Source organism: Bombyx mori, chromosome 5 (assembly GCF_030269925.1).
Source record: "Bombyx mori chromosome 5, ASM3026992v2".
Lineage (NCBI taxonomy): Eukaryota > Metazoa > Arthropoda > Insecta > Lepidoptera > Bombycidae > Bombyx > Bombyx mori.
The window spans coordinates 4841855-4861314 of NC_085111.1; the positions used below are offsets into that span (position 1 = coordinate 4841855).

At 38.0% G+C, this 19460-nt stretch overlaps 1 protein-coding gene across 1 annotated transcript; it reads right to left on the bottom strand.

The window, feature by feature from the left end:
• Positions 1–232: 232 nt before the first annotated feature.
• Positions 233–18131, bottom strand: LOC101740158 (double-stranded RNA-binding protein Staufen homolog 2). The gene is made up of 17 exons (XM_038011342.2): positions 17970–18131; positions 17724–17872; positions 14499–14670; positions 13321–13447; positions 12326–12421; positions 11328–11536; positions 10487–10588; positions 9660–9786; positions 8339–8668; positions 7576–7703; positions 6912–7109; positions 5794–6025; positions 4827–4957; positions 4041–4143; positions 3372–3532; positions 2734–2894; positions 233–1874 (listed from the first exon to the last, which is right to left on the bottom strand). The coding sequence occupies exons 2-17, from the start codon at positions 17846–17848 to the stop codon at positions 1817–1819; spliced, it is 2460 nt and encodes an 819-aa protein (XP_037867270.2). The 5' UTR covers positions 17849–17872; positions 17970–18131; the 3' UTR covers positions 233–1816.
• Positions 18132–19460: the final 1329 nt, after the last annotated feature.

Genomic DNA, 19460 nt, shown 5'->3' on the forward strand with positions numbered 1-19460 from the left:
TTGAGTGTGGTGACCTGCAACTGAGGAAGGTGAAAAGGGCCTTAAATAGGAAATAAATAGTTCAATTTCTTTTTGGTTATTGTCTATATAATAGCTAAGCTTCTCTGTTGATCTATTACCGGCTTCTGGTTCATCTCACTTAATAATCTTTTCCATCTATTTTGGCCTCCGAAAACAATTCATGTTAAATTTTGAATTTATGAGACATATAATCTTCAAAATAAAACATCGATTTGTGTTCAACTTTTATTCTTGTCCTTAATATACATTGCTAAAAGCACAAGTTTGGTTGGGAATCACTCCTACCATACGATAATAAAATATGTATTAGTTATTTTAAACAAATAAATAAAAACACTTTTCGGCTTTACAATCACCAATAACATAGTTTTATCAACAATTTCTTAACGCTCAGTTGTTTATGCAACTTGAAACTTTAAGAAATACTTTCGATGGCCTCGATTTAAAATGTTTAATTAGAACAAAGACATACTGCTTTCTCTTCACATAAGACAGAGAGCTGTGTCCTTAATAACTATAAGAATTTTATTAAACGTCAGACCCGTTACAGTGAAATGTACAATCAACAAAAAAGGATGTGAAATTATCTAGATCGACGGCGCAATGACATCATCCTGAATCCGATAAACCATATAAAACACATTACCTATATTACAAATACATAAATAATACCTTTAATCGAATGGTAGATTATTTGTTAGTTGCTATTCTATATTCATTAGGGTTCATGCAAAAATTACATAATTATTAAATAATGTAAGCAACTACGATATTAATATTTTATCAAAGGTGCCTGCCTGACTGAATAAATGTAGATCTACAATTAAACATTTCAAAGGCTAGGGTCGAATAAATATTATAATAAGCACAACTGTGGTGATTTTAAAACCGAGGCCATGTGGTCTAATCGCCGTACCCAAGTTCGTCCTTAAATTATTATACATATAAACCAGAGATGCGGGGCAAAATACTGAATTACAGAGACTCGCACAATACGACTAATGAACTTAACATTATTGCTAAACTACAAGGATTACGGCGATTATTTCTATTAGCTAAACTAAGGGGACACCATGGCCGCATGGTGTAACTTTAGCGTTCGTCAAGACTGCAGCAGACCACCGAATGTTCCGTAAACAAACTCGCATAAACTCGAGATAAATATAAATAATCGTTCAGTATTCTGCCGGTGGCCGCCGAGAGCTGCTCAATCTCAATTTTATCACTCGGTTCGACTTCGCAGAACGCGTCGCGTGTTTCACTAACTATCATAAATATTAATAAACTCTAAATTTAATTATCGCCCGCCTTATCGTAGGCAGGCTTGATGTCCGATCAAGATTCAATAAATTTATCTGATCATTCTAATCGACGACTGTGAGAGACGATTGAAACGTCAAAAACATTAATTCAAATAATCGTCCCAAAAACAAAATTAAAACTATTTTGTGATTAAAAGATTCCGAATCGTAAACTAAATCGTAAAATAAAAACTATTATATTTCATAAATTGACAGTTATTTATAATATACAAAAAACAACTTTTTTGAAATACATAAAAAAAATGAAAATAAAGATTGAAACTTAAGAAGTCGAGATCAGGGGGCAGTGTGCTACATCATAAAGATATCGATTGTTACCGCTCGTGTGTCATGTCACGATCCCTACACGTCCTCGCATAATCAAACACACACATACACACACACACTACATATTGCCATCGAGTTGAAAGAAAACCAAATAAGAGAGAATGAATGGCGTCTTCTAATCAACTACACGCCGCGCGGAGACACCGTCACTCTGTTATTCCGTTTGTGATGGCGACGCTCGGTTTGCTCGGAGTACTCGGAACACTGGAAATAGTTTTACAATCGTTTTACGAATAGAACATGCGATATAAAATATTTATATGATGTAGGCAACTTGCAACCTATTTGAAATTAATTTAAAATTTAATGGTAACTTAGGAACATAATCATTAATGACAAATTTATAGCTTTACTAAGACTTCTTGTGAGTCCACGCGGGTAGGTACCGCCACCATGCCTATTTTTACCGTAAAGCAGTAATGTGTTTCGGTCTGAACGCTGGAGTAGCCGTTGTAGCTATACTGAGATCTTAGTATTTTTATCTCAAGGTGAGTGGCGCATTTATGTTGTAGATGTCTATGGGCTCTAGTAACCACTTAACACCTGGTAGGCTGTGAGATCGTCCACCCATCAAAGCAATAAAAAAAAATAAAAAAAACATGTGTGCAATTCACACGTAGTAGAAGTGAAAACTTCCAAAATTAAAATACAATTATCATAAACATCTTAAGTATATGTAAAATTTTGTCATTAGTAAATAATTTGTAAGGTAGCGCCCTCTGTGAATTGATATTTTAATTTCACGTATAATCCTAAATTAAAATTCACTACAAGAGCTTTCATACACACGTTAGTATTAAAAAATCTCACAGATGGCGCTGTATTTAATAGTATGTATATTTCTGTCTCATTTATCCTACACATTTTTGTATTTGTGTCTCTTACCTGTCGTTTTTTCCGTTGCATCCGGTTTGAAATCACAACGATTCTAAAGAAGTTTTCACTTCAAAAAAATTAATGTTCTTTTTCAATTAATGGCTTGGATCTATACTTTATAGGAAACGCCCAAAATTGTGTGAAGAGTTGATGTCAAAAGTAGTGGTATAGAGTATAGAGTACTAACGCGGCGTGGTCGGGCGCGTCCAGCCCCATGAGCGCGAGCGCGCGCAGGGCGGCGCGGGCGCACTGCTCGTGCGAGTGCGCGGTGGAGGCGCCGCCGCCGTGGCACATCACGGGCGGCTCGGTCGACAGCGACACCAGCGACAGGTACTCCCCGTGGTTGCGCTGCACATCACAAACGTAATACCTTCACATGCTTTTTTTTTCTACCTAAGCTGAGAGCCTTGAGAGGCTATTTCAGCGTAACCCTTATTAGTAGATGAGCTCACGGGGCTCAAACCTAACGTTGTTGCTGACACGAACCCTAGCAAGAGCCGTGCTTTGCAGAATCTACCACCGGATCGGAAACTCGACCCACTGAGAAGATTCGGCGAGAAACTCAGTGGGCTGTCTATGGGTATAAGACGATACAAAGCTTCCACTACTTTATACAGATTTAGGAAATCAACGCTGGCAAGTCGACGCCGACGTTAGATCCTACCTTTCTGGATATAAAGTCTAACGTTGTATTATTCGTGACAGTACCAGTTAATTAATAGACCTCTATTTTTTTGTGTCAGTCATCAGTACATATACAGGGACCAAGAATTTTTACCGTTACACTTTTAGTATAAATCAACCGCTAAGTTTAAACAAGATTACCTTAGGAAAATCTGAAAACTGCACTGTAAATCCGAGGAGCTGCGAGAGATACATGAGCTGATCTTTGGCTCCGGGCGTCGTCCCCGGCGAAGTCGTGGTACTGTTATTGCTCACAGCTGGAGTGGAATTACTAGTGCTATTTGTAACTGTATCGGTGACACCTGTAAAATAAAATTATTCACACACATTAACTAAAGCAAACCTAAGAAAAGTTTTCGGTGTATGTTTTTTTTTATTGCTTAGATAGGTGGACGAGTTCACAGCCCACCTGGTGTTAAGTGGTTATTGGAACCCATAAACATCTACAACGTAAATGCACCACCCTCCTTGATATACAAGTTCCAAGGTCTCAGCATAGTTACAACGGCTGCCCCGTCCTTCAAACCGAAACGCATTACTGCTTCAAGACAGAAATAGGCAGGGCAGGTATGTTTGTTCTGTGCACGCTAATCTTATCAGCTGAACTGTTTTCTGTGGCGTATCAATTGAACCTGGTTAACTAATTTTTGCGTTTCGTTTTATAAAAATTGGTTGCCATTAATAACACAATTTTAAGGCTCATATGCGATTAACAAATTAGTTAATGGTGCATGAGATTGATAACTCATTTTGTTTTAATTGTGCTATTTAGTTTAAGGAAACAACTTCGCCTACCGCGTTTGTTCTTACCGTTAGTCGTTTGTGTTTGTGGGGTTCCTCCTCGTTGTTGGTAATCCATGAGTAGCACGCCCGGAACCGGCTGTCGGGTCTCACTGGCCGCTATATCGCTAACCTGAAACATATTTCTGTACTCTTAAAAGCGAACTAAATGTGATATCTATAGCAAAAACTTTGTATCTCTTTTTACGAAAATTGCGCGGACGGAGGAGTTTAATATTTTCCACACTTATAGAGAATATAGAGAAGTGCACAATGCTAATATTTTTTTTTAAATAATGCATAATAGATACTTTAAATCAAGAAAGAAAACATTACACACACACTACCATGAATTTGATACAACACATACATAAAAATATACTCTTTATTTACTGTCAATTGGGAAATTTTTGTTATTGTTTAAACTCTGTGGTCAAATTTGATAATAGATTAATATTGTTTGCCTTTAATATTATTGATCTATAGTGTAGTTTTGGCGAACACGAGATTATATTATCGAAATATAAATAGTGTTTGACAATAGAACCATAATAATGTTTAAGCTTATAATTTTAATTAATTATAGTCGAATCTCGACTACTGCTGGGCCACTAGTATAAATTATTACACGTTTATTGTACCTGGGTGATACTCAAGATTTAAAAACCGGTCGCTATGCTCCAATATTGAAAGCCAAAAAATCAACAATAAAACTTCAAGGTAAACAACTTGCATATAAAATCCATTGATATGAAATCCCTTGTTTCGTTGAATCCAGAATCAAAACTAATTTCAATGGCATGAGTAGCACCTCACCTTGTTTTTGCTATCGGTTCCATTAGATTTACTTCCATCGCTAGAGGCGCTGGTGCTGAGCTCGGAGCCGTTGACTGTGGCTGTGTTGCCAGTCGAGCCGTTTGTTATCATTTCCATTGCTAAAAGTACATCTGAAAATGTCATTGCTTTGTATTTATAATTGTTTTGATGATAAGTGTGAGCATTTTTTTATAATTTAGGTCTGCAGATGAGCTCGAGGACCACCTGGTGTCAAATGATGATTATAGGACACACTTTGAGGTTGAAATTTTAATTTTATTGTACAGCAGCTGCCCCACTCTTCAAACTGAAACGCATGATTGCGTCGCGTACGGGCTGACAATACGTCTACCAACCAGTAAAAAAGATTGACGGCTCATGAGTGCACTTTTCATTTAGGACCAAAATAAACGGCAACTCAACCATGGATTGTACACGATTAGTCATAGTTGAGTTTTGCTTGAAATAATAAAAAACGTTTAGTGTTTTTAGTTATTTATAACAGATTGACTTTAAATTAAAAGTTGTAGTAGACTCGTCAATCACGAATCAGCAAATACTTCACGGTGTACTACTGTACTGGTTGTCTATACATATAAATAAAACTGGAGTTTCTGTTTGTAATATTGAAATAACCGCTTTTTACTACATTTATATACAATACATAAGCCAAAATAACTTTTTTTACAATTTTTGTCTGTCTGTCTGTTTGTTCCAGCTAATCTCTGGAACGACTGGACCAATTTTGACGGGACTTTCAGTGACAGGTAGCTGATGATATAAGGAGTTACTTAGGCTTAGGCTACTTTTTTTTGACTAGCTTCGCCCCGTGGCGTCACCCGCGAAACGTCAATAACCGCGGGTATCATCGCGGGATTCAACTATTCAATAATAAATTACAGTTTCCGAAGCGAAGCGAGGGCGGGTCGCTAGTATCTAAATATAAGAATAAGGGTGTCGTAATTACTGTGCGCGGCGCGTCGCTTGGCGGTCTTCTTGTTGGGTCCCCGGCCGGTGGCGGAGTGCGGCGGCGCGTCGCAGCGCACGAGGAACTCGCGGCGTCGCGCGGCGCCGCGCTCCTCCAGCACGGCGTAGTGCGGCGAGCGCGCGCGGGCCGCGTGCCGCACCACCGCCAGCCGGGAGATGGGGTTGTCGCCGCCCGGGCTGCCGCCGCCGGACCCGCTGCACACGCTGCCCTCCTGCAACAACACGTGGAACATGTCTTAACTACTATACAAACACTACTACTACTTTATATGTCGTGTTTTACTTACTTTATTTTATCAAAAAAAATATTGACACACGAGTAATTGAAGCCTTGACGATTTACTTATGTGTCAAAACAATTACGACAAGTCTGGCTCGATTCTAATTATTTTTTATTTTAATAGATAATTTACGGTGTGAGTGTACGAGGTGTCGTGAACACTAACTAGCCTCTTTCTCCATCAATCGTTCCCTCAGTTGATTGAGTTTCTACATCGATATGTTACTGGTCTAATAAAGATGGCGCCGAGAAGTAGCTTTAGATGTAGGTGTACCGCGGAGTTTTGAGGTTTTATCTATGATAGTCATACAAAAAAGCAGTAACTCCACATCCCAAGAGCATGTATTTTCTACTGTCTGATACATAACTGAAACTTCATTTGAGGGAAGCAATGTAATATATTATATATTTTTAATATGCTTTTATTAGCTTCAGACGTATGTATGTTAGTATGTAACGGAATCTTTGAACACGATTGTGAGCCCCTTCAAAACGTCAAATTCATTCGAAATTTGGTATACTTATTAAGGACCGATGACAATTGAATATTTTAAAAAAATTGAAAAAATTTAAACATGAAAAACAAATAATAGTTTAAAAAAACTAAAAAAATACGCTTTTATAGAAAATCTAACTAAAGAATAGAATATAAATTTTAATAAATTTGAATTAAAAATAGTGTTAGAAAAAATGATTTTTTTGTAAAAAAAGGCGTGTAAAAAACTATTATTTATTTTTATAAATTTCGGGGTAGTCACAACGAAATGTGCTTGAGTTTCAGTAGTAAGCAATAAGATTATTAAAAAAAAGTGAGTAACCTTGATTAGATTGCGCGGCTTCTTCTTGGCGGGGTGCGGGCGGCGGCGCTCGGGCGGGCGCGGGCGCAGCGCGGCGAGCGGCCAGCGGTGCCGCATCTCCTCCAGCATGCGCTCGGCCGCTCGACGCTTCGACACCTTCTTGCCGTTGCCCTCGCCCTCCGTCTCTATCTCGCCCACCGTGCATGTCGTCACGAATACCTGTGTGTGTGTGACCAGCAATTTCAATACAACTATTGCGTAATTGGTTGTTGTATGTAGTTGGTATTATAAATTACTAGCTGTAACCGTCCGCATCGCTGGGCATTTAAAATTAATATTATTATTTCTCAGCCCTACAAAGATTCTCATAATTAACACCCCCGCAACTGGTGTAGGGAGTCCAACACTCATATAAATATTAGCCTATCCATTAATTACATGTATTTTCTACATAGATACCAAATTTCAAGTCAATCGGATGCATGGTTCAGTAGTTATAACGGAACATTCGTAAAAACCACTGTAGATTTATATATTAGTATAGATAAAGGTCACATGGTCAATATAACTTGTGTATTATGGACACGCTTGCGACCACTTTTAGGAGAAAATATATTTAGATATAAAAATAAGTAGAGGTTGTGATTGAGAACTCAAGAAAAAATTATAGTAAATCCAATCTCACCCTCATATGTGGAGGTCCGCGCTCAGATTTGACAGCAAAATCAACAGTGAGATTTCGTTTCAAAGCAATCTCATGTACAAGTGACACCGGAGACTTCACTTCAGAATTCAATAAATCACCTCCTTCCCCTGAAATTTAATTTATATATTTTTGATTTATATTTCCAAAAATAATGCGATTGACGTAAAGTGAGGTTTTTTTTAATTTAATTCATGTAACTTAATCAGTGCACAATTAAAAAAGTAGGCAAGTGTTTGAAATTGTTGTTATCAGTTGTAAGTGCAAAATATATTTCCCTACCATACAGCAATGTGTTTCGGTTCTAAAGCCAGCAATTAATATTAATTAGTTGATATATTATCCGTGACTTGTCATAATTTAATGTGATGTATGGTATTTTAATTTGCAAATTCTAAATCGATTTTAAGTTGATTAATATGAATTATATGATTATGAAAAGATAAAGTGTAAATAATAAGTGCGCTTCTACGTATTTTAAATAAACAAATCGGAGAGCAACGTAAATTAGTAGCACTAAGTTTTCTCTATAGTTCCCGAATTCGTTATCAGTTATAATGATTATTTCTCGATTTTAAACTCATCATTTAAACAAAAAAAATGGAAAAAATTTAAGCGTAACAGCTGTTTTTCAATGATGTTGGAACACACAGACCCAATAACACGGAGTTTATGATCAGTTATATAAGCCACTGTCGAACGACCTTTGTTACATACAGTTTTACAATAAAAAAAATTAGGATACCGTTTTCGTCTGTAGCGGCGTTGGTATCGTGCGGCGCGAGCGCGGCGGCGGCGGGCGCGGGGTGCGGGCGCAGGTCGTGCAGCGCGCGCGCCGCCGCGTCGTGTCGCGCGGCTTGCGGCGTGGCGCCCTCGCCCAGCCAGGCGCGGCCGCCCACGTCCACGCGCACGCGGTACACGAGCGCCGGCAGCACGCGCGCGAACACGCCGCCGCCGTACCCGCGGCCCCGCGCGCCCCGCCCGCACCCCGCCACGGCCGGCAGCGACGTGTATATGGCGGGCTGGCACAACTTCATCGCCAACGCGTTCAGCTCCACCGTCGGCATGACCGTACCTGAAGTCAACACATTACTTCACTAGCCTGTTTTTATTCTCTGATGTAAATTATTCTGATTGATCAGAATAATCTTTTTATTAACATTAATTTGCACTTAATATAATTCAACTCTATGAATAAAAAAATATTTAAATTAAGGACAAAAGAAATATTTTTTTTACACGTTTCTTAATTAACAACTTATGTTGATTTTTTAAGATTCTGTCTAATAAGATGTTAAATTTAATATATTATCAGGTAAATATTTTTTATATAAGAAAAAAACTCTTGTTTTAATCAAACTCAAACAATATACAGTCAAACCTGGGTAAGTGAGAACTGGATAAGTGAGAAAACTCTATAAGTGAGAGTAATAGCCAGGACCCGTCATTTTAAGCTCCAAAAACCTCTATTAGCGAGAAACAGAAACCTCTGTAAGAGAGAGTCGTTTTTCCCTCATGGACCTCCGTAAGTGAGACTGCTACTTATCTATACCTCTATAAGCGACAGTCAAGCTTTATTTATTAATATTATTTAGGAGAAACAAATGACAAAACAAATTACAAATTTAGCATCTGCTATTTTATGACTCATTCTTAACTTTTGTGGAACTTCCTACATTGTTTTTGTATTGTTTTCTCGTCAATATTGAACCTATTCTATTTCGTAGAACTAAATAACGTTGTTATTTTATCGCATTCTTTTCGAATGGACACGTGTTCCTGTGTACCGTCCTGTTTGTTGGACTTACTCAGTTTATCGTTAATCAATTGTGAAGGGAAATTCTGTTCTGCATCATGTCAAAACGGAAAATTAAAGTACTGTCATTAAGTGATAAACTTAAAATAGTGAATGCGTTTGAATCCGGAAAATCGCGAAATGATATTCAGAGGGAGCATTAGCGAGAAACTCGGGTTAGTGAGAAACCTCTTTAAGCGAGAATGAGATTGTGCTCCCTTGAACTCTCGCTTATCCAGGTTTGACTGTATATACAACTCGTGCTACTTACCAGAATTCCTGTGATGATGATGCAGTGCGGTGAGGGGCGGCGCGGGTCGGGGCGGGGGTGGGGGGTAGGCGGTGCCCGCCAGCGCCGCGCCCGCCGCCGCGTGCTGTGCGCGCTTTATGGACGAGCCCTGAACAACATCGCACATACGAATATTAAAAAATTGTCATATAATAAAAAAAGGTCGCACATTGTAGTCTTTGACATCACCGCCATTAAAATGCAGGACTGAGACATCCTACTACATAGATGCTCTTATTTATTATAGACGTGTTTAACACAGTATTGAAATCTCGTTCGTTCGTAGTTCCCGTAAACAGATCGTTAAAAATGTTTCCCACTTATTCGTGTGACCAGTTGCGCTCATGATTGCGAAGGTAACGGACGGTTCGCCATTTTCATAGTCCGTGACGTCAATTGTGTAGCTTCATCATGGATTGGAACAACACAAGGTGATGGAGTTCATTGAACTCCTGCAAAATGAATCGACCGTATGGGACCCTCAAAAGAAATCCAATAACAACAGAATGGCCGTTAATCTTAGGAAAGAATTAAAAACTCTTTTTCTCTTCAATGTTCTATTGACGAATTAAAAAAGAAGAAAAATTCGTGAGACATTCGTAAACAAGTGTAGGAGGAAGCGCAAACGGGTTCGCAAATTGAATACCGAACCCATTTGCACAGCCGCTAAGTTTGCGAATGAATGTCTGACGGCCCTTCACATGCGCGCGAACATTCGTACAATGTACAAATGTTCGCACGCATGTGAGTGGCCGGCATTAGAACAATGAAAAATATAAAGTTAGTTTGTGTAAAATTTAAAAATGTACCTCAGCTGTATATTCTTCAGCTTCACCCAAGCGAAGTGTTACTGTGAATACTTTTTTGTGGGCCGGTCCTGTTTCTGATGTGAGGCGGTATTGGTGTTTTATCTGTAAATAAAAACCCAACTTACTTTTTATTTCTCTATGCTTTTGACGTTTTGTCACGGCCAAAATAATATTTTAATAATACATTATGAATCTGTGATTTTTTTTTTCTATTAGGTACGGCTTTAAGCTGCATTAACAAAGTCGAAATTCTTTGGACATAGTAAAATTGCCTAAGCAGTGTTGATTTTAAATTAAATTCCAACCTTAGTTCAACCAATAGTTCCTTAACATAGAACAATTGGATCAGTGTCTTCAATCTACGAATAGGGTTCCTAAATTTGTTTGACGCCATTTTGTGGCTTTTGACATGTTGGTTATATAAGGTGATTATAGTTTATCGATTATGGAACGACGTCTTTTCAAGTGTCTTCACTTAAATGCCCATGTTCAAATCCTGCTAACCAAATACTTCTAATGAAATACATATTTGATACATGTTCACAAATGTCTACCACGATGAAGGAACAATACTGTGTAATAAAAATAGAAACCGCCAAAAATTTACGTTATTACTATATAATTGAGATAACAGACATCAAGTCTCAAGGTAGGTGGCTGAATTCGCATTGTTATGTCTATGGACTATATAGAACAGACAAGGCTGTATGGGCTTAGATCCCCTTGCCTTTCCTAATAAGGAAAAAATGTACCAACAAAAATGTTTATGGACTCTGGTAATCATTTAACACTAGACGGGCCGCGATGGTGGGACAGCGAATAAGAAGTGAAACGGGCTGACCTTATTGTACCTGGCCAGTTCGTTGACCAGGCACATGGGAGTCTTCTCTTTACTGTTGGCCGCGGCGGCGGGAGCACGCGCCTCGCCGTCGCCCGCCGCCGGTGCGCAGTCCGCGCCGCCCGCGCTCAGCGCCGCGCCCACGTTTGCACTCGCCTCGGGCACGGCCGCGCTGCCGGATACCGGACCCGCTGATACCGACCCTGCTGCAACTTTGCAATTACGGCTTTTATTTTTCAAACGTCTTTATACTGAGATATTATTTTGAGCATTAGCGGTCTATAGACTTTTACTATAGAAAGCATGTACTCTGTCGTGATTTTGAGCATTAGCGGTCTATAGACTTTTACTGTAGAAAGCATGTACTCTGTCGTGATGTTGAGCATTAGCGGTCTATAGACTTTTTACTATAGAAAGTATGTACTCTGTCACATTAGCTTGTCTATCCATCATATTAGGCACATGCTAATAATTCTAAAAACAGTAACTATGAAGTGATACATACATACATACATTACTGAGATTTCTTAAAGTAAATATCAAGCAAGCTACTAAAACAACTATTATATCTATAAAAACTTAAAATCTAATTGAATATGCAATTTCGAAAAGGACACATGTCGCATATTTTGTCAAATACGTTTTTTCATATACATGTATTTTTGAGGCTTACCTACACCCATTTTATAATAATTCCAGTAATTTTCAATTGCTAATTAACACTAAAATATATCTCAAAAGTTAATATTTTAAATTTCACACTGCTTTAGAAAATAATCAGTTTTTTTTTTCATTTCCTGAACATTTTAAATTTTCAGAGATGTGCCCTTTTCGAAATTGCATATTCAATTAAGAACAATAAAAACTAATAAAGTATACGATCCACTATCTACGCATGTTCTAATTTAATTTTAACTAAAAAAACGAATTAAAAAACAAATGTATTTTCTTTTTGTACAAAACAACAGCTATAAAATCAAGTGTCAAATTACAGTATGTACCTATATCTTTGTGATAATTTATGCATTGTCCATCTAAATCTTGCATGAGCTTCGAGTTCGAAGAAAAAAGTGGGGGAGACGATAGCCTGTCCCGACCTAATATATTAAATTAATCACATATTACAAAACCATTAATATTGAAATTGTTAACCCTTTCGCTACTATGGGTGACTAGTCACCCGTCACAAAGGTCGTCTATATACGATGGGTGACTATAGTCACCGGTTGAAAAATAACGCCGAAAAAATACGACGAAGAGTTCGACTAGCGAACTAACCCATAGACACAGCCCACTGAGTATCTCGCCGGATCTTCTGTGGGTCGCAATTCCGATCCGATGGTAGATTCTGTGAAGCACGGCTCTTGCTAGGGCTAGTGTTAGCAAATTCTCTCAGGTTGAGCCCGTGAACTCACCTACCCGTCCGGACTTAACTGAAATAGCCTCTTAGGCTACCAGCGAATAGGTAGGGAAAACAACGCGAAAGGTGATGTGCGCACATTTAGCGCTCCCTTTCTTGCGAAACACTTTGAAGCGAGGCCTGCCGTAGCGAAAGGGTTAAAACGGAAAAACATATTTCTACTATTACGATTACTTTTAATATTTGCAATAATATGTACGTATCTACACAAGATCAATCGAATTAACGGGGAATCAAAATACGTTTTAAGTAATATTAATGTATGAGAGTTGTGCTTCGTAACCTTTTATTCAAATACTAGCCGTACTCGCCCGCTTCGCTGGGCATTTCAAATAAACATTATTATTTATTGTCATTATTATTAGGGAGTCCAACACTATTATAAATATTAGCCTATTCATTAAGTACATGTAGTTTCTACATGGATACCAAGTTTCAAGTCAATCGGATGCATGGTTCAGTAGTTATAACGGAACATCCGTAAAAACCACTGTAGATTTATATATTAGTATAGATTATGACGTCAAGGCATTGATACCAAGACGACAATATTTGTGAGAGCTTAGTTTTACTCACCAGTGTGACGTGGCGGTGCGTTCTGAGTTTGTTGGGCGGGCTGCGTTGGCGGATGATGGTGCTGGAAGGGGGGAGGTACCACCCCGCCCGGACCGTACCCGCCGCCCATATACGGACGACGAAGTCGCTGTCGACAACCAAATAATGCGATGAAAAAATTATTTACATTCAGCAACACGATCTATGCTTTTCTCCTAAGCAAATATGTATACTGGAAAAAGAAAGACCTACTCCCACTAAAAATCGACTCAATACTATGTGGTTCGGTAAAACAGTGAAGGGATCATTTGTGTTTTGTATAAGATCTCTTCCAATGTGAATACAAAGTATTAGTAGCAAAAAATAATATCTCGTTATAACAAAAATAATGCTATATTATGTACCAGCTGTTAGCACACGTAGTTTTATTGGTATTCAATTTGATGCCAGATTAAAACCAGCATTAAATCTAGATAGAGGCCGTCTCGTAGCATCGCCGTAGTTGCTAAATGTCGTCAAAATTCTAGGGGAATTGCCAGATGTGGTCATAACAAATTTAAAAAAGATGAAATCGAACCGAGAAGTTTTAATTGCACGTGTATATGATACAGTTGCTCAACTATATTCTTGTTGCAAGAGTGCCTTATTCTTGGTGTTTGTTTTGCTCCGGATCACAGAATATGGCGTTGATCCATACACAGCAAAAATTGCTGAATTACTTGAATTTATTACCGGATTCCCGTGAATTACTTCTAACGGTCCAGGCGTGATAGTTAATGAATTTGGAATTACTTAAAATGATTTCGAATTCACTACTAGTAAATTCTTATAGGTATAGTTCAAGAGAAGATTCTTTGTTACTTTCCCAAAAACTAGTGTTATAGAAGTGAACATGCGTACTAATCTATTCATGGTCCCAGTAATAACCTACTTCTTATGCCACTATTTCTTAACCACTATGATTCAGTTAGTGTAGGACAACTCTCCACCAAACTAAGGATTTTATTAAAAACCCTTATTATAGAAACAAATAATCGGAATGGAATATCGCTATTTGATACCTACGTAAATCCACAATATTAAACTTTTTTAAACAGCCTGCTAAAATTATTACAAATGTATATTTTTCAAGATCAAGACAAAACTTACCGACAAACGTAGTAGGAGTGAATAATATTATACAAATGAATATACACTACCGGTGGTACATTGTGATGTTGGCCTGGTGGATGATGTGGCATAGGTCTGATCGGATGCGGAGGTCTCTGTGAAGGTCCGTGGTGTGGAGGTACTCCCATGCTGCCCATGCCGCCCATTGCCTGCCCATGCCCGCCCATCCCTCCGCCCGCCTGGGATGGACCCAGCGGTACCCTTTACACACAAACACAATAAAATTCGTTTACCATTACGTTTATTAGTAAATCTCAAGATATCTCAACGTTTGTCACTAGATTCAAGTTATCACTTCGAGATTCCACGCAAACGAAAGATAAAGAGCAAAGTTTTAGTGCAAGGAAGCGGGGACACTGGACACCTTTCGTGTGATCAGTCGTACACACTGTGACAGTGTTATTGCAACTGCCCGCCGTTCAATTGACGTGAAATATTACTTTTCGTGAAGAAAGGTCCTGGCTTTCGAACTGGCTCCGCTGGTCAATAGAGACATCGTCATATGTTCCTTTTGTCCGATTCATTCGTGACCTGTTTAAGTGACAAAGAGTGCCGCAAAAGACCCTCGGCGTATCAACAAATTACACATAATTTGCATATGAAAGCGTCTACACTCAATGGATGAATGTAAAACAGAGTTATTATATTAAAGAGTGTCAAAGTTTGAGAAGCCAAGTAATATTATTACACTGTTATCGTGTGGCTTGTATGGTATACATTTAAACCACACAGAGAAACGATATAATATATAGTCTCTTGCTCAAAAATTCTTACACGAAAGTTTAATGTAATAAATTCGAAAAGTTTCCATTGAATTAGAGGAGACATTTTAATATTATAAGTTTATTTTAATAGCAACTATTATATTCCAGTAAATTAAACTTGATAACCAATATGCAGTTCATGAAGTCTATTTAACTAAAAATGCAACATATACCTATAAATGCAAATTATATGATTTTTTATTTTAGCTGGATTAGATTTCCAAACATTAATAAAAGAACTTAATAATAAGAATTTTGGGCAACTTTAAATTCTTAAGTTTTACACATATATCCCAGCAGCTTTTTTTTGATACAAAGGATAATTAAATGGAAATACGTGTATCAAATGGATTATAAAACACAAAAAATTGTACTGAATGAATATAAGGTGACTGCAGAAATTAAAACTACATTAATCACTGCCGAAGAGACACTCACTAGTTCAACCTTTTATCATTCACAAGAATATTACTACTTTTGGATAAAATCTGATGTAATGTTATTTGGAACCTATAATTAAAATTAAAAAGAAGGTGAAATCAGGAAGAGGACGCAGATGTCCCAAACAGCGATGACAAAGCTCAAACGAATACGTCAAAATCGCAAAATCTTCAACGTCACGAAAATGAGACTCGTTCGAACCCTAGTTTTTTCAATCTTTCTCTACGGTGGAGTCCTGAACAATTAGGGCATCAGAGCGCAAGAAAATAGACGCGTTTGAAACGTGGTGCTGGAATACGAATGCTCCGAATTCCGTGGACGGCTAAGAGGACAAATAAATCTATTCTAAATCAGATTCCGAGTCAGCATTCGAGTCAGGCGAGAAACCATTTGCTACCAGAGAATCCTCAGCTACTTCGATCACATTGCCCGCCGACAGTCGGATAACTTAGACAAAGTGATTGTGATGGGTAAAGTAGAATGATTTTTTTTTTAATTTTTTTTTATTGCCTATTGCATACGGCTCCCTTGATGGTGGGTGGTTACCGTCGCTCATGGACTTCAGCAATGCCAGGCGCAGAGCCATGTCGTAGCGCTCGCGAAGCATCGTGGAGGGGAGTTCATTCCAAGGCCGTATGGTAAATAGCAAAAAAGATTTCTGGAAACGCACTGTGGGTGAACGCAGTGGCTCCAGGTAGTGCGGATGAACTCTACTCCGGTGGCGGGCAGTGCGACGGTAAAAACGAGACGAAGGAATCATATCAAACAATTCCTCAGAGCACCTCCCCATGGAATATACGGTACAAAATACAAGGGAAACCAAAGTCCCTCCGCAGACTCGGAGGTTCCAAATGATCAGTGACAATGGGATTATCAACAATCCGAACGGCTAGTGTGACCGAATAACCTCCTTAAGTGGGTGGGCAGTCATAACCGCCCAATGAGAAGCTGAGGACCAGACGAGGTGGAAACAGCTCACGAGACAGGCCACAGTCAAGTTTCAAGGACACGACCTTCATTTACCTAAAATTACTTTTATGGTTTACTCTCACATATTTTATTGTCATTGTTTCATTTGTGACATTTCAAATACTGAACTGGTTAGTGTTCGTGCTTTAATTGTTATGTCTATGACTTAAAAAAACAAGAAAATACTATATTTGAAAATAAGTAGGCTCAAAATTTGATTGAATGAAAAATTTCATCTAAATGTTAAAATAAAAATATCCATGACCGATACTGTAATTTGTTGTCTAAATGTAGAAAGTGTCAGTGACATTGTTTAAAGGTAAGGAATACTTTAATACAGCCCAAAAAATGAATGTACATAATAATGATTTGTTTTTAAAGATTAAACATATTGAGTTCACAAAACACAAATATTGTCTAATGACATTATGGTTATACATGATTATTACACCTGTAAAGTATTTAACACATTGAAAGTTATGAACATGAGCTTAACCCATGAATGTAGTTTTTAATCATGTTCGTGAATTATATAAATCAAAGAACATACTATAAATGTAAATAAAAAATTTGTAAGTTTAATGATGACACTTAACAGCAAGAATTGGTCAGAACATAAATCATAAATCATAAACATCTGAATCAGTTTTATGAAATTTGAAATTTTAATATTTACTTCTATTATTTTAATATTTCACAACTTTACTTATTTATTTTGTATACATTGAATGATGTTAAGAATATTATAAACCAAACTAATAAACTAAACTTTTGAGGATGAAAATAGTTTAAATAATAACTAAAAATAGTAAAATAGTAATTAGTTTTAAATAAATATAACCATAATAAAACAATTTACGTGTGAAGTCTAATCAGAACATGATTAAATGAAGTCAAACCAAACACAGGCTAGTAAATTAACATCTAAATAATGAACCATGCCTAAAATGAAACTATGAAACACTAATGAAACCCTAATTTAAATGAAAGTACTACTGTTAGTACTGCCTAAGTCTTACTATTTTAAAATGGTTAGTTAACTTACGGTTTGCAAACAAAATAATAAAAAGCTGAAGTTACCTAGTTAACGTTACGTGCCTGTTCTCCCGGTGTAACTGATGGGGCGGCATCTGATGGTGTGCGGGCATCGCTTGGTGTCCAGGCATGTGCTGCGGCGGGTGCCCTGACATCGGCTGATGATGCATGTTTGGGTGATGCATCATCTTCCACTGCCACCGACACAACACAAACTATAAATATCGCGGTCAACCAAAACACCGTAAATAAACCAAGTCAATTACAAAAGTACATCGTGACGGCCCTTACCTAAATTCAATATTTAACAGTTTTTATTTCCACAGTTATAAAACTATCATCAATCCGCTCTTGTTTTTATGCCCCTCCTATTTTATTTTGGCAAACAGTAAAGAAAATCGTTTTGTTCAACATGCGGCCATGTTAAATGTTGTCAGATGTAGAAAAAAAAACAGCCATATTTTGGAGAAGCATAGATTATCATAGATTAGTATGTGAAGTTTAAAAAAGAGAGAAAATACATTCTTCAATAATATTAACTTTCGATTGCAGTATGTTTTAACTGACGAAAAAATGTTCACACCTCATTTTTACTTTCTCGACTTTATTGGACAAGCAGAATATTTGTTATTTATTTAGTACCGTCTTCTTGCAAAATAACAGCTGAACCAAAATTTTTGTAACAAATTAACGGTAGCTTAGCGGTATAAATGTAGCTTAAGTAGTTTTGGCAAGAGTTACAAATCGCTGCAAAGTATCATAGTATATCCGTATCTGGAGTATAGGCTGGTAAGTCTGGTAAGGCTGGCAAGGTAGCGAGACAGCACAATGCATCGGCAGCGGCAGTGAGCTGAATACGTGCATGCGTGATACTATGAAGCCAGTGCAGGCGACGTACTCCCCACTTGTACATCCAAGAATTTAACCATCAGGCACATTATATTAGGCGACACTAATTCTAGTACAGTGAAATTATCAATTTAGTTGTACAATAGTTGATAAATGCACTTTAACAATGCTTCTCAATCAATAATCAGCACGTCTCTTTCGATTTTCAGCTCTAGGGTATTCAATCCGACCATGCCATTCACATAAAGTGAAGGATCTAAGAACGGATAGTATCCGTCGTATACCCGATCCTGTGGACCGAATGGTAAACAGTCGACGTCGCCCTAAACACGTCATTACGGATCCTCCAGATCCATTTACGGTGCTTTTAGGCACCTCAAGCACCGGTCACCGTCCTCGCCGAACCCGTCGCTTACGACGAAGGGCTCGACGAGCAAATTAACCCATAGACACAGCTCACTAAGTTTCTCGCCGGATCTTCTCAGTGGGTCGCGTTTCTGATGCGGTGGTAGATTCTACGAAGCACTGCTCTTGCTAAGACCAGTGTTAGCAACACTCCCGGTTTGAGTCCCGTAAGCTCATAAAATAATCTCTCAACCTATCACACAGGTAGGAAAACAAATATCCGTCGAGCCATGTATGGAACAGTAATACTCTCAGCCACTCCATGACCTGCAAAATCATACGTCTGACGAATTATGAATCCGATCAGTCCACCACCCCTTTTATAGATTTATTATCTGTGGACTGCAAATGTTATTATATTTGGAATAAAAAGTTAGGTCCCAGGTCATTTTTTAAAGTTGTAACATGATTTAAAAAGACCATATCAGCTGTCATTACGCCATAAAAAAAGGCGGTTTTATTTCTTGAAGTTATACTATAAGCGCGTTATGAAAAATTGGTGAGAGTGAAATTTTACGATGCGCGCGC